A 22,666-nucleotide genomic window follows, 5' to 3' on the forward strand; every position below is an offset into this window, starting at 1 on the left:
ATTCAGTACTTTGGCATTAGTATGCCTTGCCTGTGCGATATACCGTAGCTAGGAACTCCAGCCTTGTATGTCCTCTTTAACCACCATAATCTTTTGCCACACTTTCAATCCCAGTTGCAATCAATGCCTACTTTAGTCATCCACAGCTACCCTGGTTAGGGAGGAGTCGTACACAGGTCTTCAAAGCATAAGAGAACTGGGAGACTGAGACACATGTGCTGTGGTGTAGAGTGCACATGGTAAGCACAAAGGAAGTTCTTCCAGAAAAAAATAAAAAGGAAAAAATTTTTTGAAACATTTAAAACAACAGTGGTTGTTAATGGTTTGCATAACATAGGTGAGGTTTTCTTCTCTGATTTTCCTGATTATTATTTTTTATATGCAATCTGAGTTTCTTGTTTGAGAATATAGAATCAGTTCCCATCATCATTTGATATAGACTTTGCTCAATAGAGGTCTTGTGCCTTTGGTCACAAGAGGAAAATTTTTCACAATGAGAACAGTCAGCTATTGGAATAATCTCCCCAGGGAAGTGGTGGATTCCCCAACATTGGACACTTTCAGTATTCAGCTGGACAGAGTGCTGGACCATCTTATCTAGGCTGTCCTTCTGCCAAGAAAGGTTGGACCAGATCATCCTGGAGGTCCCTTCCCACCTGATATTCTATGATTCTATGATTGAATAGTCATGAAGCTGTGTCAGAAATCTCCTAACGCATACAGTGCTATTTGGTGTTAAATGCCATATTGCATACACTAGCTATTGTGTTGGAATAGCAAATACAAAACAACTAGAAAATTATTGTATTTAATCATTTGTAACAGTTACTTGCTCTAACTGCTTTAATAATGGTGGGGTTTGATTTGCCACAGAAATAGGAATTATTTATATGAACAGACTAGTGATATGCAAGGTGTTTTGTGGCCATCAGTACCTTCTCTGACCAGAACAGCTGTCTGCCTGCATGGATCTGGTTGTGGGACTGAGGCCTAGTTCAAATGAGAACCAAAACACTAGAGAAATACCGTAGAAGAATTTGACTATGATTTAAAGTTTATGTGTGCTAGTGGAAGCTACATGTGGAATAATCTAAGGTGTGAATTTGAAATGTGGTAGTTATCATGCAGTAATTTGCTGTGTAGACTTCTCAAGTGCACAAAGGCTTAGCATGTCCTGTTGTAAAAGAGCTGATGACTGAGGGATCCTAGGGAATATGTATCTTCTCTTAAGTTCACAATTCAAGGTTAGGCACTTACAGTAGGTGCCTGAACAGCACAAAGGGGAGTTACTTGCCTTAGAATCCACCGTTTAGCAGAAAGGTGCCTGTCTCAGCCCTTATGTGTCATCACTACCCTTTTCCTGCTGAGTGCTCCAGATGCTGGGCTACAAAATCAGCCTTCCTCCGCCTTATCTTCTGAGGGCCCAATGATTCTTGTTTTTTTAGCCTTACCATGTCACAGCAGTGCCAGGGTGAGTGAAGAGGACTTACTCAATATTCTCAGGCCTTGTCATGGGAAATGCAAAATATGGATCGTGAATATTATTATTTTTGGCTGAGGAGGGTATTTAACTCACATTCTCCTAAATATGCTGCCTGGCTGTAGCTGCTGGGTTATTGTATTACCGTGGGCATCCACTTGAATGTTCTTGAATGGCAGGAGGCACAGCTGCTGGGCTTTGCTTTCATCTTGGTGCTGTTGACTGCGCGGTCTGAAGGTCACTAGGCACGTGCCGGCTAGGTCTGCACCTTAGGAGATCATAGCAAGAGATGACTAGTCTATGAATCCAAAATGGGCTTTGATTTTGGTTGCTCAGCTTAGTCAAAACTGACAGTGCCTCAGGGCACAAGCAGTGAAAGAGTATTTAGGAAGCTTTTGGTGAAAATTTGAGGACCTATGAACTAATGTGACTTGCTCTCTTGAGCTTGATTACATTTCTATTAGCTGCACAATATCGGGGAGGTTTTGTCCTAACAGCTTACAGACCTGGGGTTTTGGGTTGGTTTTTTTTTTTTTTTTAGTTATGGCTGTCCAATTCCTTGCGGACTCTACAGGGAAGATTCTTGTCAGGAAATTTTTACTCTGGAGTAATTCAGTAATTGTGTTTTTCAAGATAACATAACAAAGTAACATTTATACTCAAGATAACATGTTTAGGGTAGTGTAAATTTTTTCCTGAGCTAAAATGGATGCTTTCCACCAAGAGGAAAAAGGAAAGGAGAAGCAGCAGTAGGTAAAATTTCACTAATACTTTATCTGCTTGTATAGAAACCCTCCACAAATCTAGAAGTGTTGTCATTCTGGAATACTTGGGATTACTTAGTACTGAAGTCACTTCTGTGCATCCAACCCCCTCTTAGGACTGGCTGATTTCCTTTATGTGAATGACAGTGTAACTCAGCGCTTCTCTGCACTGGGTAGGGGTTTGATGATTAGATTATGTTTGTGTGTCAGGAAAACCATGTGTTCCTCTTGCTCCTGATATAGTAACTTCCTGCTTAAAATAGAGAAATGAACAAAGAAACATGCCTTTAATTTATCCAACTGTGATTAAGTATTCTAGATCTCTTCCTCCTTGAATGTTTTACTTAGTAAAAAGAAATAAAGACTATATTTGCAGGTGGTAAAAAGTACCCTATGTATTTGACCCCTGGGTAACAATGTGAAGAAAGAAAGGAACATGCTTTTCTGATCCTGTTCTACTTTCCTATGTGTAGAAATGAAAGGAAAATATTTCTTTTTCCACAGAGAAAAGAAGAAGAAAAATAATGACACAAATCTTCATGAAAGTTGATAATTCTGTGTATTAGCCATAGCTAAAAAGAAAAAAAAAAATTAAGTACTAAGCCATTAAAGAGGAGTGAATTTAAAGCAATATTGCTATGAAAACTGGAATCCCCACTATGAACTTTTGTCTCAGAGGGAGTAGGTTAGGTGACAGTTTCTATTTGTTTCTCAATACAAGCAGTGCAATGAATTGATTCTTAGTTTCAGAAAATATGAAGTAAAAAACAGTGCTTCTAACAGCAGCAAGATATTTTAGGCCACAAGTTTTATCACCACAAGATTTACAGAGAGACTAGAACTTACTGGTTGACTGGGATAGATGTGAGACCACAGTTGCCCAGAGATGCGTGAATAGAGTGTGTACCTCTGTAGCAGTTAATGCTGCTTTCATCCTCATTTCAAACAGTTTCCAGTGTAGGGTGAATAGAAGAGCTGTGAAGGTAAGTGCTGTTAATGGACAGCGAGTTCCCCATCTGAGGTTAGTTATACCTACTGCTTAATAGCTTTTAGCTATGCACTCTTAAGAATAGCTACTCAGCATTGTAAGTGACTTTGAAAGTTCTTAATTATGAAAGTTTTTTAAAACTGGTTCAGCCTTTTCATAGATTGCAAAGGAAAAACAGAGATTCACACAACACGCTTGTGGAAGAAATACTTGGAAGAAATATCTACTGTGCAATTTACATAATGCTGTTATCACATCAAGGCGGGGTAAAACCTCACTCAGTGGAAGAGTTGGTAAAGACTGGTTTTGAGGTTACGATAGTCTCAAAAAAGACTAATCACATAATAGTATTATTTAAATTTAACATGGAATATTATCAGAGAAAGTCATATGCATCCACTGACGTTGCTATAGGAGTTCTGAAAGTATCTGTAATAAAATCTGTGGACAAAATGGAAACATAATGATAACACTGAAATTATGCTTAGTCCAAATAAAGTAATACCATTAGTGCAGGCAGGTTTGTGTAATGTTAGGAGGGGGTTGGTTTTTAACATTTTTCAAAGGATTTTCTTTTTATTTTGGTGGGAGAAGGGAAAGAGAATTAAAGTTTCTGCTATGGCAGTCAAAGCCCTTGCTAAAGGCTATTTTATGAACTAGAATTGGCTTTCTAAAGTAAAAAATAAAATATGATAAGAAATTGTGTAGATAAGCACACATTCAGCTATGGCTCTGTGTAAGAAATCCATATGGCTCAATATAATACTATATAACAAATTCCTGCCCATCACCTCCTCTTATCCTTACCATTATGCAAACATAATATGTATTGAAATCCCCATAGAAATGTGATAGCAAATCCTACTAAAAGATGCGAAAAGGAAATCCCACTTTCCTATGGTATTATGTTCTTCTGGAGATATGTAGGAGCATCATTTTATAAAAATTGAGGATCTGTAAAAATGAGAACCTGGGGAGCAACAAACCAGAATTACTTCTATGTCCTTTTGGACATTAGGGTAATTTACTTGCTGGCAGCTGCTGGGACTGACTGGCCAGTGATGTAATCCAGCAGCCTTTTATCCTTGTATTTGTCTTGCTTTAGTTTATTTCTGTCTCATCTTTGCTTTTCAGGATCTTTATGTTATTCTTTACAGTTGAAATAAATGCCTTTTTGCTCTTCAAGGGTAAATGCCAACCATTTTCATGGCTATTTGTGGGACTTTTTCATCCACGGTTCCACTAGTGTTGTTTAGTGGTGATTTTTTATGTATGCACAGCCGATCTGATCCAAAGCCCAGAGAACCTACTTGTGATTTATTTAAGTACTTCAGCAGGCTTTGGATCAGAACTTATGACTGTGGCCTTTATGAGACACATTATTCTTGTAAATAGGCTAGTTCTGACAGAAGTTATTTTCCTAGGTGAGAGCAACATAATATGCACGTGTTTGGTAACAGGAAAAAGTGCCCCTGTGGTATACAACCACAGGACTTTTCATGGAATGAAGCAGACTGATCGTTAACATTTAATGGTCCAGGAGGGAGGAAAGAGTGAGGAAAGGGAGGAAAGGAAGGAAGAAGGAAAGAGGGAAGGGGGGAAGTTAAGTGGGAGAAGGAGGGAGGTCATATCACAGCAGGAGAGAAAAGGAAACCATATTGATTTTTTCAGTGAAAGCCAATATTGTTAAGTCTGTTGATCTGTTGAGAAGCTGAGAAGGAGGAAATTACATGCTCTTTTTTAAAATTCATTGTTGCAATTTGTTTCTCTGTGGAGTACCTGGTTCTGCCACCCAAGATACATAACGAGGAGTAAAAAGCAAAGACTGTCATAGTGCAATTCATTAGACGTAGATGGTAGTCTGTACTCTGGTAAAAATGAGGTTTCTTGCTGTTGAACATGCATTTCATTGTGCTCATCTCCTGGGACTACATCAGCTATCACTTATCAGACAAATGCTAAATGCTGCACTTGAAGTAGATTATTGCTTCTTCTTTCTTTGCTCCAGCTGATGGTCCTTTAAAGTACATTTTTCTTGTCTGTTTAAAATTGTTGCAAGCTTTGAGTCTACACAATTTTTGTCATATGCAGCCATTACGTTTCTAACAGAATAGTACTTGCATGATACAGGGCAGAGGGAGATAACTCTGTAAGCTTCATTTATGCCCATGTTCACCAACAGAAAGACAGTATACATCCACATGTTCTCTGTGCAATAGCTGTCAGTTTGGGAGTAAGCTTTACTTCCAGGAAATGCAACTGAACTCTGATGAGGCAGTATCATGTTGGAAAGTCGTTGCTTTTATTTTGCAAATTAGGGTGGCTTTAGAGTACAAAACCTGTGATCTTCCCGTTTTATTCATCCTTCCTTGCTAGCAGTATGCTAAACAGCTCAAAAACAGGTGGAGAGTCCTCTTATTGTGGAAGACCAAACAGTCCTTTGACATTGCCATAACACAAAATTAGAGCTAATTCTGTGATATCCAGCATGAAAAAAAGTGCAATTGTAAGGGATATGAAATGAAATCGTAGGCCATATTTCTCAGTGCTGGCCAAAAGGCATTGCCTATTTCTTAGCCTAAATGTGAGTCAGCTCCATGTATTCCAGTTCCGTTTTCAGCTCTGGTTATTGGTGATCTTGGAATGATTTTTGTCACTCAAAAGTGTTGTATTCAGTTTCATGACCTTAAGTATTACTAAAGGGGAAGGAAATCATTGCTACAACCTGAATTCCTCGGAGCAAGCTTTAGAAGTATTCAAGGCTTCCAGAATTAGGGCTTCCCACATTGTCAAAAATAAAATAAAAGCTGGAGGAAGGATGCATTTCTTTTATACTGGACATTTTCCCATTTCACACTGAACCAAATTTCCTTCTTTAATACTTACTTGAAAAATAATAGCTTAGATCTTAACATTACATTAATTATAAAAATTACTTTATAAATTTTCATTATATATTGCTACAGGATTCTCTAACAGCACTTATATGCAAATTCAGGAGCAATGGGATGAGAAGAATAGAAAAGAGGTATCTTAAAAGGTTGACTGAGTTTCTTCCGTAATCCTTCTCCTAGTCTAAACAGCTATCCCATCGAGTGCACTGCATCAGTGATAATCTGTATTTCTTTGGCATAGAAGTGTTTGATTATATATTTTCTAACTAGCCTGCAATGGCCAGAATTATCAGGCAATCAAAGAAGGAAAAGAGGAACAGCAAACAGTTGCTGTATTGAAAGAAAGCTGTCCATTGGCATTTATCCTCCTACGCATTTTGCTCAATTCACTTAGTCTGACTATGAATCATCAGACTGACTCCCAGGAAGAAAAATCACCAGACAGCCACTGTATTAATAATTCTGATTACAGTTTTCCATTGTATCTCAACAACTGTAGTTTATTCTATCTGATGTTTTTTTTTCTGTGGGGATAAAGTGAAAAAAAACAAAAACAAAAGCAAAACCAAAAAAATTTTTCTCACCAAATTGTTTTTTGGTTATTTTATTGAGCAATGTCTCAGTGACCGTAAATGTGAAGGAAGCATAAAGTTTATATTCAAATAGATAAACAAAAGATGAAAGAAAGATCTGATAATGTGAAGATAACAAAATGTTTCATCAGAATTTTCCTGATTCGTGTTCAATGTTAGATTTTAATAAGGGATAAGTGGTCCAACACATTTTAGATGAGAAACAGAGAAGACAGAAAACAGCTGAAGACAAGTTAGTGCTGTGCCATCTTTTAAGATACTCCTCAGGAAAGGTCCATATTTGTCTGTATTTATACAGCACATGTTGTCTTTTTTGTATGCACATGCACACAATACATAGAATACAATGTAGGTATACTGATACTTAGATACAAAAATAACCAATAAGACACTAAAAAAAATAATGGGTTAGATGTTGTGGCTTGCCTGAATGCATCTAGTTGCAAAGCAACTAGAATTTTTTGTTGATTCTGTTTGCTTTATTTGTACTATTACGCCCTACAGTACGAAAATATATTGCATTCATTTCTCTGTCACTGTATGTTGCCAAAAATGACTGTGGGATAAATATGTTTGGCTCCTGCTCATTTAAAAGCAAGTTACTTTATTAGTGTTGAACTTTGAGGATTTAAATGCTATTAAAGTTTTTTGGAGTGGCCATCCAGTTAACTCTGTGGGCTGTCTTCAAGATAACCGGTATAATTTCATTTTTAAACACTTGACCTAGACATTGGCCAGCAATCCAGCATTGGAAAACTCACAAGCAATTAAATTACGGAGACGGCCATAATAATTGGCTAAGCCCAAACCTGGAAGCCAAAACTCCTTCTCTGTAGTTCTGACTCTGTCCTGACAAGTAATTTCACCTGTAAAAGCCTGGGCTTTTCCAATCTAAAGAATTTTTATAAACTTTATGAGACTGATCATCAGCAAGCTGCGGGGTTGATTGGGGCTTTTGGAGGGGAAAAACACAAAACCCAAAAATCCTTACAGTGAAGATCAAGATGAAGCAGAAATCTTGTCTTCTACTCAGTAGTATGTAAAACTTTAACCTTCCATTTTTTTGATGAGCAAAATGTTTCCCTAAATGCAATGTTATGTCATGGCCTTTTTAATATGAGCTACGATAACATTCACAAGATTAGTATTGGCAGTACTTCTCCCTTTGGACCAGCAGTGCACTCATCCGGAATGTGAATTGAAATCATTCTTCTGCCTTGGAGGATTAGAGACTGCATTGTGCAACTTTTGGTAATAAGCTAAATATCGTAGCTATTAATGGTGTGAAGCATCTTGAGGTTTGTTGATCTCCATCTCCTCTGTTCATCCAGTTTGGGTGCACTATCTAAGTAGTGAAGCAGAAATAAAGAGAAAAAAAAAAAAGCTCTACAGTTTAGTGTTCAGAGCAGTATTGATTGGGCATCTAAATTTAAACTTTGTCCCAGTATGAGTACCCACATCTTTTCATGACCTTATTTCTGATTTCTCATATCTTAGATAATACATGTTTGCTCTAAAAAAACCCAACCCTTGAAATCACTTAACACTTCAAAGTGGTAAGTCAATAACATTTTTGATAAAGCAAATCCATTTTTAACAGTCCACACAGAGGGGACATCCTTCATCTTCTATATGTGTCTAATCTGTATTTGTAAAAGTAATTTTATCATTGTGAAAGCAAATAGATGAAAAATGGAGAGGAAGAAAATAAATAGAGGTAAAAAAGTCCATCTCTGTTTTCTGCTGTCTTTCATCTATAATGTAAACCCTGGTGTTCACATCAGTTCAAATCATGACGTAATATATGAGGTAGGAGCAATGGAAAACCTGAATCAGACCTACGATTATTTCTGTACTACCCATTATTGCCAGTTTGAGAAGCAGGGTTTATACTCTGTAACTGGCTGGAGTCTAAAACTTACATGGTCTTAAATTGTATCCCTGTTTCTGTTTAACGGTAGATATCTAACAGTGATGATGTTAACCTCCCTGTGTTTCAAAGCTTATGCTTGTGAAGGAACTATGGCTTCTTGACCAATATTTAAAGCATTTATTTTTCTGTAACTGTCATTAAAGCTAGAGCTTCTTACAGTTCCTGAGGGGGCACATGCTAGGAGTATGCCCATTCATGAGAAACATGATCCTAATAAGAGCTAAGAATGCAAACTCTATGATGTCAAAATAACAGTTATTAAAGTGAAGTGATGGGAAGTAGAATTTTCCAAGTAAAACATATCTCCTCCCTAATGCAATTTTCTGACATCGTTATTAATCCCATAAAGCCCAAAGCATTATTTTTAAGATCATATTTCTTCAGAAACTGCATCCCTATTCAGTACGAAGACGAAAATGCAGAGTACTTGTTTCATGTATTCAGAATCCTATTCATTGGACTTGAGGTTTACATTTTAAGTTCTTCATGTATATTTTCCATTGATTTAAAAAGATATCTTCCGTTTTTCGTAAGTTGTATATTACATTCAGCCAGTACTGATACATGGCAGTATTCAGTATTCATGGAGTACTGAGCAGTACTCAATGAAGGTTTACAGCCCAGCAGCCACACACGTAGTGGTGTGTGAGCATGCTGAGAAACCCTCTCCTGGCAAGTTTCTGGGAGGACCACAGCCCACTCAGTTTCACACCTTGTTGTCAGCCCTGCTCACTCCTTCCGCTTGCATAGGATCTGACACACAGAGAATTGTCTGACAGATGCTTTTCTTTCAAGTATTTTTACAAAAGGCAGAAGTGCAGTACCACCTTGTGGGCCAGATCCTCTAAAGACAGCAGTGGATATAAGTGGAGGCCAAAAGGAGAATTGGGTGCTTGTTGCAGGGATGAGATCATTTGGACTAAGGTTGAGGAGCAGAGTTAGGCATGAACATTTCCTAGAAAGAAGGGGTTGGAAAATTTTCTTCGGACATTCTGCCCTAGGCAAGAGTGATAAAGGTTATGGTATAGTCAGTCTTCCATTAACTTCTAATCTGCTTTGTTCAGGCTCATTTTCATTCATTGTGAATTGTCAGTTACTTTGTCAGAGCTGACAGCTTTGACAAACATTGCTTCCTCTGTGCACTCTTTGAGATATATCGTGCACATTTTTATTCTCCTCAGATTTCCCAAGCACAGTTTGGGGGAATTCATTTTCAAAGCTCAGTTTCAACATTTTTCAAAATGGCTGGCACGGCTTTGATTTATGATTTCCATCATAACACCTACAGTAAACCAATCTGCTCTTGTTTAAAAACATTTGGTTCTTTTGCTTTTACTTTGGCTTTCTGCAAGTCATGTAAGCTGCAGCAGTTTCACCACATGCTGCCTGCACTGGATGGATTTACGTTAACGCTTTAGTTCAGATCAGGAGTGGACTTCTGAAGCAAACCTCTTGGCTGCATCCTGCTTGCCAAGCTTTGGTTCGCAAGGCAGAGTTGTCTCACAGGGTGTGACATGGGTTCATCTCAACTGATACTAAACAGATGTGCTGCAGAAAAGTACCTAGTGCACTTCAGCAGCCGATGGGCATTCAGCCCATGGGACCAGACAGAGCTAGGCTGAGGTAAAAACATTCTGAAAGACATAAGGTACAGACATCTGGTCCTCAAGCCCAACTGGTTCACTCTATAAATCCGCTTGTATTGGTCTGCACTACTTACTAATATAGACACATCATTATCTGCTCCAACATTTGAAGAATTTATGCATAAACATGTATTTTGCTGCTCAAATAATTTGGATCATCATGACTGAAATCCAGTTCCTTCTGGAATTCCCCATGTTCCTGCTCCAGACCGGAGCCTGTCATTGATTTAATGTGCATTTTGTTCCATAGCTTTTGATCAATGCTACAGCTTCTCAGTAGTTATGCGAGCGTGAGTTGCCTTTCACCGTGCAACATGTTTACAGATCTTGTTCCTCGTTACTGAGCTCAATACTATTTTTACCTTAGAAAGAGATCTTCCAAACTGCCTGTGTTCCTCAGTGCTGAGATCACTTTTACTTCTGCAATTGTAAGCATTAATAATGTCCAGTGCTTATGTAGCTTTTTCAGCTACCCGGACCACAAAGAAGAAAACTGATTAAAAGTTGACAAGTACCTACTCAGATTTGCCAGCAGGAACACTGATTTGGAGCATTCCATTAATTTGTTGTAGCTGAAAGTTATCTCTTGTCCTCTGCAACCATTTTCATTTATCCTTGGTTGATTTCAAGCTAGCACTCACACACATAGGATAGATATTTGTCTTTTTGTGTACCAGAGAGTAGCTGAAACAGTATTTGCATCTTTTTCATACATAATATACATAGATCAGCTTCTTATCATGACTATTGGTGTCTGGCAATATGTAATTACATGAAAATCACTGTTCTAAAACTTTCTATGGGTTATAAATATTCATAGATGCTGTAAGATTTCAGCAAAGTATAAACAAAAAAGTTCTCTATGAAAGGATAATCTTTTTATTATACTCACTTACTTGACTGAATTGCCTTTACTTCTGCGCAGAAAAAAGGCAGAACATTATCAAATCTTTTTAGCAAAGCACCTCATCTCGTCGGTTTGAGGTCTTTCTGGGGGACAGGAAATAATGTTCTTCGTCTCAACAAGCCGCCTAATTTCCCTCATTTCTTTCTGGCAATACTTATGAAAAGCTTCACATGCAGAGTGAAAGAACAAACAACTTTGGTTGGGCCACAGCATCGCCGTACTGCCTACAGGCATCAGCCTACAGAACTCCACACACCCTGGCTCAGGACATTGTGATGGATTACAGTGTTGGCACGGCACTGTCTTCTGAGATGAGCTAAGATTACTGTTGTTATCATTAGCTTCGTGCTAGGGATTTGTTATATTATATGCTAAGGCACAGATAACTACTATCAAGTCAAAGAATTTACATTCTACATAAGAAAAACACAAAATATGAAATGAGGAGAGCTGGAAGGAGATTATAGTTTCTCTAATTTTAGTGTATTTGTTTTAAGTCAACATGATAGTGGATAGTAGGGAATTTAAAGGGAAAATGCAAAAATGGGATATTTGCCTTTATCGAAAGAAGCATGGAAGAAAGTACCTGAAAGTGCACTAGTGGTAGAGAGGAAAGAGTAGTATTTTCTGTCAGTTCTAATGACAGTGGTAGAAAGAGCAGAATAAGGGGAAGGCATGTTGGGAGAAGATTTGCAATGATGCCCTGAAGGAGGGGTGCAGGTGAGCAGTGGGAGTGGGTATGTCAGTAGAAAGAAAAAGATTTCTGCTGCCTTGGGGCAACAGCAGGAGCCTGGGAAAGTCTTGGGCTGTGGCAAAAGAAACAGAGCACAGCACGGGGAGTGCAGCCTAACTCTGAGGGATGGCCATGGGCAGCTAGCCCAGCCCAAGCTGGCAGAGACTTTCAAAGAGCCAAGGAGGGCTCTAAAGAGTTTGCTGCAGCTTGGAAAATCCGCGAGCTGGCTGAAAGCAGACCTGGAAACAAGGGCCTGTCTGCAAGGATGCACAAGGCAAGCAAAGAATTGTTATTTCTGTCCTGTTTGACCATGTTTAGAAGCTTTTCTATTTTAAATGTTCATTATTCTAGTTTGTATTTAAATAAAATCGGCTTTCTTGGTTTTAAAAGCCTTCAATATTTGTTAGAAAATTCGCTATGGAAGATCAGAGCAAATTCATCTCCAAGTTTTGTTTGACTGGGCTCAGAATTTCTTAAGGGAAACTTTTGAGAGAAAAGATGAAATTTTAGCCACTCTTTTCTTATGAAAAGCACAGTAGAGATCACCATATTATTATTTGCCCAGGTGATAAACTAGCTGACAGCTTATGTCCAGGAGAAGCGTGACTTGAGGAGGAGCTGGAAGAGCTGGAAGCTTACCCCCCCCACACCCGCCCGTGTGCGATTCCCAAGGGGACCGCTGCTTGCTGGGTACAGTGCTCTAATCCCCACCTGCAGGATATTCAGATTCATGACGCTGTGACTCAAACTCATTTTGGTTTGCTTGCCTGTTGTGCCTAACACTTCCTTCTGTTGCTGTTTGCAAGAAGTAAATGGATTTATAGATCATCTGACCTGCAATACTTCTAGTGTGGCAAGGTGATATTGGTAACTCGCTTGACTTGATGCTTGTTGAATAATTTAGCACTGGTTTGTTTCTAGGTAGCTAGCTATCCAGATGAGCATCTTGTATTACTGCCTATTGTCATGGTTACAGAACTGGCTGCATCTCTTCTCCCTTCTCTGAGTTTTCTGAGTGCAATATGAGGGCTGTCCTTGCCTGGGGTACAATATAGCAAATCTTCCACTGACAGACTTGGATGTAGTGCAGCACCTTGTAAATGAGCACTGGCTCATTTCAACATGTCTAATAGAATTCAAATGTGTGCATTGCATGAACTAATATTAGTTCTTAACTACTAATGAGTGGGAAGCTAACTGAAGCAATTATATTTTCTTGGGTCTGTGCAGTCAAGTCTTGGTTTTAATTAGCCCTTTGAAGTGTTACCAGGATTCTCTGTCAGGAAAAAATAGATGTATGCAAACGCACAAACATACACAAAATATTGTTTTATTTATATTACTATATTATATAATCAGAAGATTCTCAGAGCAGCTCCTAATCCCTCACACTGACTTGTACAGTACTTGAACAACAGCCGTCACTCCCCGCCCACAGAAGGCACCTGTGGGGAGTGCAGCGACTGGTCACGGCACACCGAGCAAACGAGCAAGGCGAGCAGCTCCCGCAGCAGTTCGCGGGGAGGGCGCTGAAGCTCAGCTGAAGCTCAGCCGAAGCTCAGCCAGGTTGAGAGGCCAAGGGCGCTCATCCTCACTGACCTCAAGGCAGAATGGTGGGCACTTGTCACAAGAGCCAAAACTGCAGCTCTGGGTGGAGGGTCTGCACCACTGGCCCCAGTCGTGACTGATGCGTCCAGAGGGAGCTGCTCAAGGTAGAAGCTGTAGTTCAGACCTCAGCCTGTGAGAAGTGCCTAGACCTTCCCCCTGAGGAAGGGATGGGAAATAAACCCATCTGCAAAAGGCGTGCTTAGGTGGAGAACCTCCTGCGGCAGGTGGCTGAGCTGCAGATGGTCACAAGGCTGTGTAGCATCAGGGAAGCAGAAAAGGAGATAGATAGCTGGATCCACAGGAACGCACCAGTGGAACCGCAGCCTCTGGCTGAAGAGACAAAAGCTCTTCCACTGGCACACCAAAACCACAGCCTCTGGCCAAAGAGCCAAAAACTCTTCCACCGGCGCACCCAAAAAAAGGGAGAAGCCAACAATACTGCGAATTGGGAACTGGTTTAGGTAAGATCCAGGAGGAGGAGGAAGCCTCCCTCAAAGCCTGAGATGCCCCTGCAGAACCACTTCATGGCTCTGCAGAATGAAGAGGGGGAAAAAGGGTGAAATAGACAACGCCTCAGAGTTGGGGAAGGCAGCTAGATTGGCTCCCTGAATTACAGTTACAACAAGGACAACCAAGAAAAAGCGACAGGTGATAGTAGTGAGAGACTCTCTTTTGAGGTGTGCTGAGGTGCCCATTTGCCGATGCCACCCACTGTCTAGAGAGGTTTGCTGCCTACCAGGGGCTACAATTAGGGATGTCAGAGAGACTACCAAACCACGGACTACTATCCATCACTGCTGTTTCATGTGGGCATAAGTGATGCAGCCAAAAGCATTCTCAAGAGCATCAAGAGGGATTACAGAGCCATAGGAGAGGCAGTGAAGGACTTGGGCACCGAGGTAGTCTTTTCATCAATCCTCCCAGCCAAAGGTAAGGGGCTTGAAGGAGCCGACAGTATCAGGAAAATCAATGAATGGCTGAAGGAGTGGTGCCACAGCCAGGGCTTTGGCTACTTGCACCACAGGACTTGCTTTGAGAAACCTGGTCTCCTGGGGGCTGATGGGGTACATCTCTAAGAGAAGAGGAAGAACATCTTTGGACAAAGTCTAGCCAATCTAGTAAGGAGGGCTTTAAACTAGATTTGCCGGAGGAGGGGATCCTCAATCCTCCACTTCAAGGCCAGTGCCAGAAATAGATGCCTTGGCCCCAAAGATGGATCGCAGGCCAGCAAGAAAGCATGTGAATTCAAAGATAATGAATTCCGGCTGGTAAGCATTCCAGCTGGTAAGTCGGCTTCAATGGGGGGCCCACTTAACTGCCTCTGTGCAAGTGCACGGAGCATGGGGAACAAATAAGAGGAGTTAGAGATGTGTGCACATCTACAAGGCTATGAGGTTATAGGCATCACTGAGATGTGGTGGGATAGGTCCTATGACTGGAGTGTAGGAATAGATGGGTATAGGCTTTTTAGGAAAGACAGGCAGGGGAGAAGAGGAGGGGGTGTTGCCCTTTATGTCAAGGACCAGCTGGAGTCCATGAAGCTTGGCCTGGGGATGGATAGGGAGTGAACTGAGAGCTTATGGGCCAGGGTTAGAGGAAAGGCAGGGGGAGGTGATATCATAGTGAAGGTCTGCTACAGGCCACCTGACTAGGATGACCAAACAGATGAGACCCTCTATAGACAGATAGGAGCGGCTTCATGTTCACAAGTCCTGGTCCTCATGGGGGACTTCATTCACCCAGACATCTGTTGGAAGGAAGGCATAGCAGGGCACCAGCAATCCAGGAAGTTCCTGGAATACATTGATGACAATTTCCTTCTCCAGGTTGTAGAGGAACCGATGAGAAGGGGTGCCATGCTGGACCTTGTTCTCACTAACAAGGAGGGGCTGGTGGCTAAAGGAAGCCTTGGCTGCAGTGATCATTGAATGTTAGAATTCAAGATACTCAGGGCAACAAGGGGAGTGCACAGCAAGCTCACTAGTCTGGACTTCAAGAGAGCAGACTTTGACCTCTTCAGGGATCTGCTTAGTGCAGTACCACGGGATGAAGCCCTGAAGCAGAGAGGGGCCCAAGAAAACTGGTCCATATTCAAGGACCACCTCCTCTGAGTCCAGGAGCAATGCATTCCAAAAAGGAGGAAGGCAGGCAAGAATTCCAGGAGGCCTGTGTGGATGGACAAGGAACTCCTGGACACACTTAAAGACAAAAAAGAGAATTTACAGAAAGTGGAAGAAAGGACAGACAGACTAGGAAGAATACAAAGAAGTTGTCTGAGCAGCCAGGGATCAAATAAGGAAAGCTAAAGCCCAAATAGAATTAAATATGGCCAGGGACATCAAGGGTAACAAGAAAAACTTTTATAGGTATGTCATGATAAAAGGAAGACTAGGGAAGCTGTGGGCCCTCTCCAGAAAGAAAGAAGAGAACTGGTCATGAGGGATATGGAGAAGGCTGAGGTTCACAATGACTTCTTTGCCTCAGCCTTCACCGGCAAGGGCTCTAGCTACACTGTCCAAGTTGCAGAAGCTGAAGGCAGGGACTAGGAGAAGGAAGATCCACCCACTGTAAGTGAAGATCAGGTTCGTGACTATCTAAAGAACCTGAAGGTGTACAAATCCATGGGACCTGATGAGATCAATCCCTGGGTCCTGAGAGAACTGGCAGACCAAGTTGCTAGGCCACTTTCCATCATATTTGAGAAGGCATGGCAGTCTGGTGAAGTGCCCACTGACTGGAAAAGGGGACACATCACACCCATTTTCAAAAAAAGAAAAAAGGAAGACACAGGCAACTACAAGCCGGTCAGTCTCACCTCTGTGCCTGGCAAGATCATGGAGCAGATCCTCCCGAAGGCTTTGCTGTGGCAAATGGAAACTTTGGAGGTGATTGATGACAACCAACATGGCTTCACCAAGGGAAAATTCTGCCTGATGAATCTGGTGGCCTTTTATGATGGAGTAACAGCATCAATTGACAAGGGAAGAGCAACTGATGTCATCTGTCTGGACTTGTGCAAAGCCTTCGACACCGTCCCCCATGACATCCTGGTCTCCATATTGGAAAGACATGGATTTGACAGATGGACCACTCAGTGGATGAGAAATTGGCTGGAAGATCACACTGAAAGTGTTGCAATCAGTGGCTCGATGTTTGAGTGGAGACCAGTGACAAGTGGTGTTCTTCAGGGATCAGTACTGGGACCGGTGCTGTTTAACATCTTTGTTGGTGGCAGGGACAGTGTCATCGAGTGCACCCTCAGCAAGTTTGCTGACAACACCAAGTTGTGTGGTGAGGTCAACATGCTGGAGGGAAGGGAGGCCATCCAGAGGGACCTGGACAGGCTAGAGAGATGGGCCCAGGCCAACCTCATGAAGTTTAACAAGTCCAAGTGTAAGGTCCTGCATCAGGGCAATCCCAAGCACAGATACAGGCTGGGCAATGAGTGAATTGAGAGCAGTCCTGGGGAGAAGGACTTGGGTGTGCTGGTGGATGATAGGATGAACATGAGCCAACATTGTGCACTTGCAGCCCAAAAAGCCAACTGCATCCTGGGTGGCATCATGTGTGGCCAGCAGGTCAAGGGAGGTGATTCTATCCTCTGCTCCGCCCTTCTGAGACCCCACCTGGAATACTGTCTCCAGCTCTGGAGCCCCCAACACAAGAAAGACATGGAGCTGTTGGAGTGAGTCCAGAGGAGGGCTACCAAGATGGTCAGAGGGTTGGAACATCTTTCCTACGAGGACGGGCTGAGAGAGTTGGACCTGTTCAGCCTGGAAAAGAGAAGGCTCAGGGGAGACCTTATAGCAGCCTTCCAGTACCTGAAGGGGGCCTACAAGAAGGCTGGGGAGGGACTTTTTACAAGGGCCTGCAGTGATAAGACGAGCGGTAGTGTTTGGAAGCTGGGAGAGGGCAGATTTAGACTAGATAAAAGGAAGTTCTTCACCCTGAGGGTGGTGAGACACTGGAACAGGTTGCCTAAGGAAGTTGTGGATGCCCCATCCCTGGAAGTGTTCAAGACCAGGTTGGATGGAGCCTTGAGCAACCTGGTCTAGTGGGAGGTGTCCCTGCCATGGCAGGGGGGTTGGAACCAGGTGATCTTTGAGGTCCCTCCCAACCCAAACCATTCTATGATTCTATGATTTCTTATGGAAAATAAGTCTTTTGTGAAGGACATGCTGTCTGTGTCCATGTTGTCTATGTCTGAACAGGCCACAGTGAAATGCTGTGCCAGCCCCTGTGCCCTGGAGAAGATGCTCTGTGGCAGCACAGGACCTCCTGGCCACTCTCACCTGGCAGCTGCAAAGGAAGATGCCTGGGGCGTCCACGCATGGCCCTCCATGGACAAAGCTGGGCCATACAGCCAGGCTCTCCAGCCAGAGCATCACTAATCTTTTCCCTTTTTCTGGGTAGAATCACTTTACCTTTTTGCCTCTGTGTAAGGGTTTTTTTTAAAGATCTTACTGCTTTTATTTATTTAAAAATCTTATTGGATAGCTGACTTCATTGGGCAGAAAGAATGGTAATGACATTTGTATGATTGAGAGAGTTATTGGGAAAGGAGGATAAATCACATGTTTTGGAATGCCAATTTCTTTCACCTGAAAGCTTTTTTTGCCTCGCCCTGTTTTATTTATTATTTCTATACATTGTGTGTGATTTTTTGTTGTTGTTTTCTGCTTTCCCTAGAGATTCATAAGCATATATGTATGATGTATGAAATGGTCAAAAAGTGGCTTACCTGTTGAAGGTAGGACGCAATGGTAGCTGTGCTAAGTATTGCTATAGATGAGGCCTAAAAGAAGGGCAGGAGCTCTGGTCACAGATTGCAAACTGTGTTTTAATTTTCCCACATTAAAAAATACATGGACGCGAGTTTAGGTTTTAAATGTATTTATCCCAAATGTTTTGATTCCTAGGAACTTTGAACCAAAAGAACTGGGGAAAGAAATATTCAACCTGCAATGGTGCCAAACAATCTCCTATTAATATAGATGAAGATCTTACCCAAGTAAATGTGAATCTGAAGAAACTTAAATTCCATGGATGGGAAAAGGAAACTTTGGAAGATACTTTCATTCGCAACACTGGCAAAACAGGTAAAAAGTCAGATTTCATGTTTGGAGTTAAATGAGGTCAGAAAAGTGATACAGGATGGACAGTCAACCAAGGACTTTTAGCGAAACATTTTCATTTCACTTTTCCTTAGCTTGTGCATTCTGAATTTATCCATTAAATGAAAGAACAGGTGATGACAATAGCCAAGCATAATAAAGAAATCACTAAAACACAAGTGGAAGTTACGTGCACAGACAGATAAAGTCAAAGTCACATCATTGCTATCATCCCATCATGAGCACTTCATTGAAGCTAAACAGTAATTTAGCATTTGCTATGAAATAATGATAATTATTACTACATATCTAGAATCTGTAACAGGTATACAAAAATGACTTTTTAAAAGTATGAATACATTGCCTACTCATCTGGAAGCACTTCATGGATGAGTTGTGGTTTCAAAAAACTCAGGATGGGATTCATCTCACCTACACATAGATGCCTATAATGTAGACATTTGCGTCTCAGTTACTCACTTAGACTTCTTTTTACATTCAGAGAGAAATAGGTGCTTTCATGGTCCCCTTTGTCTTACCTATCTTAGAAATGTATTTTAGAAAGCAGTGATTTATGCCTACAGGTGCCTATTTATCGCAGCTGTGAAAGAAGCTTATAGTGGCATTTACATTGTCAGACAAATCTTTTTGCAACCACTTTGCTGTATAAATCCAGGATAGCAGTAACTAAAAGCTGCTTGTTGGAAGTACTGTTTCTTGTTTTGGGCACAGCAATATCTTAACAACGAGTTTTGACCTTCTACCAGTTCCAGTGGGACCCCTAAACCAGCCATTTTATTTTGTTTTGTTTAGTTTTATTTTAGTGCCATTGTTCCTAATTTCTGTTCTGGGCCCTATTATTTACTTCCTACATACTACTTCACAAATGACTTACTTCCCTCTTGCCCTACTAGATGAGATAAATAGTGCATTTGTCTTTTCAAAAAATCCCTGAGGAAATATTCTCTAAAGTCCATAAAAGTGAACTGAGCTCTTCCTCATCTACAGCAATTCAGATATTATAAAAGGAACTGCTAAGCTCTGCAGTTAAAATTGTCTTCAAGGTCTTGAGGAAAGGAATGTAATGAAACTGAACTCCATTAGTGCTGATTTAGCAAAAGGTCAAACAATTCACAATCACTGGAGATGGGAAAGCCAAATGTGGGGCTTCGGTCTATTCCACCTTGCTCATTCGCTTCAGAGGACAAATGCTCAGTCCCATATACAGTTTGTGTACAGTTATGTCCAGCTGAAGACCTGTCATCACTTTCTCCCATGGGAGATTGCTCCACAGCTAAGGGGTCTCACAGATAGCACATTCCTCCTAGGAACTGGCTAATATTCTCTTTTCTTGTGTTGCCTCATGATTTATATCTAGAATGATGATAATAATGGTGGGGGGCTATTTTACACAGGTGCTTTCAGCAAGCTATATATTTCAGGAATGTCTTCTTAGACAGTCAGATTGGTGGCTAAGCCAGTTTTCTGAGTTCGGTGGCTAGTTTCAGACAACAGGAGACCAATATAATAGAACACTTCACTAGCTGACTATTTTATGAATTGCAGCATGAAATGAAAGGTATTTCTTCATGCTAGTGGTGAATTACCACACTTCTTACTTTGTTGAAATAATCAATTTCCTGTCAATTTACTTATGAAATACAGGGAAAAAGGCATATCATATTTACCTTTTAGCACCTAATACTGAAATATGAGAGTCATAGATATCTTGGCTGGCTTTTATGTTGGCATTCCTTTTTTCCCCATCTCTCTCTCTTTGTTCAGTGGAAATTAACCTGACAAATGATTATTATGTGAGTGGAGGTGGCTTAGACACCATATTCAAAGCAAGCAAGATTACATTTCACTGGGGAAAATGCAACGTGTCATCAGACGGATCAGAACATAGTTTAGAAGGACGAAAATTTCCTCTTGAGGTAAAGTACAGAATAGATTTTTATGATTTGTCATTCTGCAAAAATGAATACTTTTTCTGAATATTTTTAATCAATTTTAAAGTATATTTGCAATTATAATAATTCACTTAAATCCAAATTAATAGTATTTAAATGATGCATTTGGGAAGGGCAATGTAAGACATTATTCCATGGCATGCTGAGGATGTCTAAATGGTGTGGTTTTGCACATATCTTCTAAGATGACATTAGAAGTCAGTTCTGCTGATCTGACAAAGTTCAAGCTCCCACTAACAGTTTAGGTCCTACAAGTTTGGCCCATCATATTCTACAGCAGTTGGTTGTTTAAAGTGTAACTGGACTTTTCAAAGCTGGGGCTTTGTAGCGAGACCTTTGGAGATGTTGGGTCTTACCAAGAGAAAGCGCAGCCAATGTCACTGGGCTGGAAAGAAAGCTGGCAGCGTTGTGCCAGGAGCCATCATGTGAGAGCAGGTCCTGGGTGCAGCCACATTCACAGGCAGCCAGGCCAGCATAACCCTGTCTGGTTTGGCAGAATAGGTTGCAGCAGCATGGGCATGGGGTGGAGGAGAGGAGCAGCTAGTAGGAGCAGGATGCTCCCTCATTCATGTTGGTGACCTGGCACTGGAGGAGATTTCCCAGCTGCATCTGGAGAAAGAGAGGAAGGGGTGCAACAAACCCAATGCCCAGGACAGCAAGTCAAACATGGTAATCTTTTATTACCAGTGCTTCTCTACGCTTACTGCAAGGCAGATGCAGTAGGGACATCCTGCCCTATTCATGGTTTACCATCAATTTCAAGATTCATGTCACCTGAGTACTCTAGGTTAGATGTCCAATATCAGCAAGTTACCTCAACTTACTGTATTATCCATGGAGAGCATTGTGCTCCTTGAAAGGATAACTCCTGCACACTTAGTGGTTTTCCAGGAGAGGTGATTTTTAGGTAGTTAACAGCTGATGAATTCCATTCTGTATCTTCAGATAATACATGTGACATAGATAAAAAATCAATATATTTGTAATTAAATTTATTGCCTGCACATTTTTTCTCAAAATGGGAATATGAATATCTGCATTGATTTTTTTTTTAATTTTTGGTGTATGTAACTTTTGAATATATTTTTATTTGCAGATGCAAATCTACTGCTATGATGCAGATCAGTTTACAAACTTGGACGAGGCAGTTAAAGGAAATGGAAAGTTAAGAGCTTTATCAATTTTGTTTGAGGTAAACAAAATATATCTTTGTGTCATTAAACAAGGTTTGAAACACAGCAGATGTTCAAACTGAATTTAACTAGTTCCAACGTGTGATCACTGAGTTAAAAAATTGCATATATCTTTCTAACTTATTCTTACTGAAAAGCAAATAGGCAAAATTCATTTGCCTTACTTTAAGTCATCTGTAACTTTGATGGCCAACTGCAACTTTCAGGTTTTTTTCCTGAAGCCTCTACTGTTAAAAAAATGCAATTTCTTTTTAACAGATTGGACTAGAAGATAATCCAGATTATAATCCAGTCATTAATGGAGTAGATAGTGTTAGTCGTTTCGGTAAGTCTGCCTCCATGTTTTATTGATTACTGATTAGACTAAACTCCATTCCAGTGTAATTATGAAACCTTAAAGACATTGGGAAGCATGATTCTCTAGAGCTCAGCCATGTCTATTTTGTTAGAAACAACAAAAGTTATCTGGATAGACTAGATGGGTGGTTGGGCATCCACCAACTGTATGAAATTTAGCGAGAGCAAGTGCCAGATTCTGCACCTGGGACAAGGTAACCTTGGTTATATGTACAAATTGGGGGACAAGAGGCTGAAGAGCTGCCCTGTGGAAAGAGATCTGGGGGTTTGGGTTGATGGCAAGTTGCATAGGAGTGAACAGAGTGCCCTGGCAGCAAAAAGGGCCAACTGTGAGCTGGGGTGCATCAAGCACAGCATAGCTAGCTGGCCAAGGGAGGTGATTGTCCCACTCTACACTGCACGGGTGTGGCCCCACCTCGAGTACTGTGTGCAGTTTGGGTCTCCTCAATATAAGGACATCAAATCGCTAGAGTGTGTCCAGAG

At 41.0% G+C, this 22,666-nt stretch overlaps 1 protein-coding gene across 1 annotated transcript in view; it reads left to right on the forward strand.

Moving 5' to 3' along the window:
• PTPRZ1 (protein tyrosine phosphatase receptor type Z1) overlaps nt 1–22,666 on the forward strand; it is a 107,353-nt gene that overhangs the window by 22,133 nt on the left and 62,554 nt on the right. Inside the window, exons 3-6 of the mRNA XM_086462156.1 lie at nt 18,466–18,645; nt 20,446–20,597; nt 21,730–21,825; nt 22,085–22,151. Of these exons, the coding sequence (XP_086318282.1) occupies nt 18,466–18,645; nt 20,446–20,597; nt 21,730–21,825; nt 22,085–22,151 (495 nt within the window). The remainder of the gene's footprint in view (nt 1–18,465; nt 18,646–20,445; nt 20,598–21,729; nt 21,826–22,084; nt 22,152–22,666) is intronic.

Source organism: Leptosomus discolor, chromosome 1 (genome assembly GCF_034619465.1).
Source record: "Leptosomus discolor isolate bLepDis1 chromosome 1, bLepDis1.hap2, whole genome shotgun sequence".
Taxonomy (NCBI): Eukaryota; Metazoa; Chordata; class Aves; order Leptosomiformes; family Leptosomidae; genus Leptosomus; species Leptosomus discolor.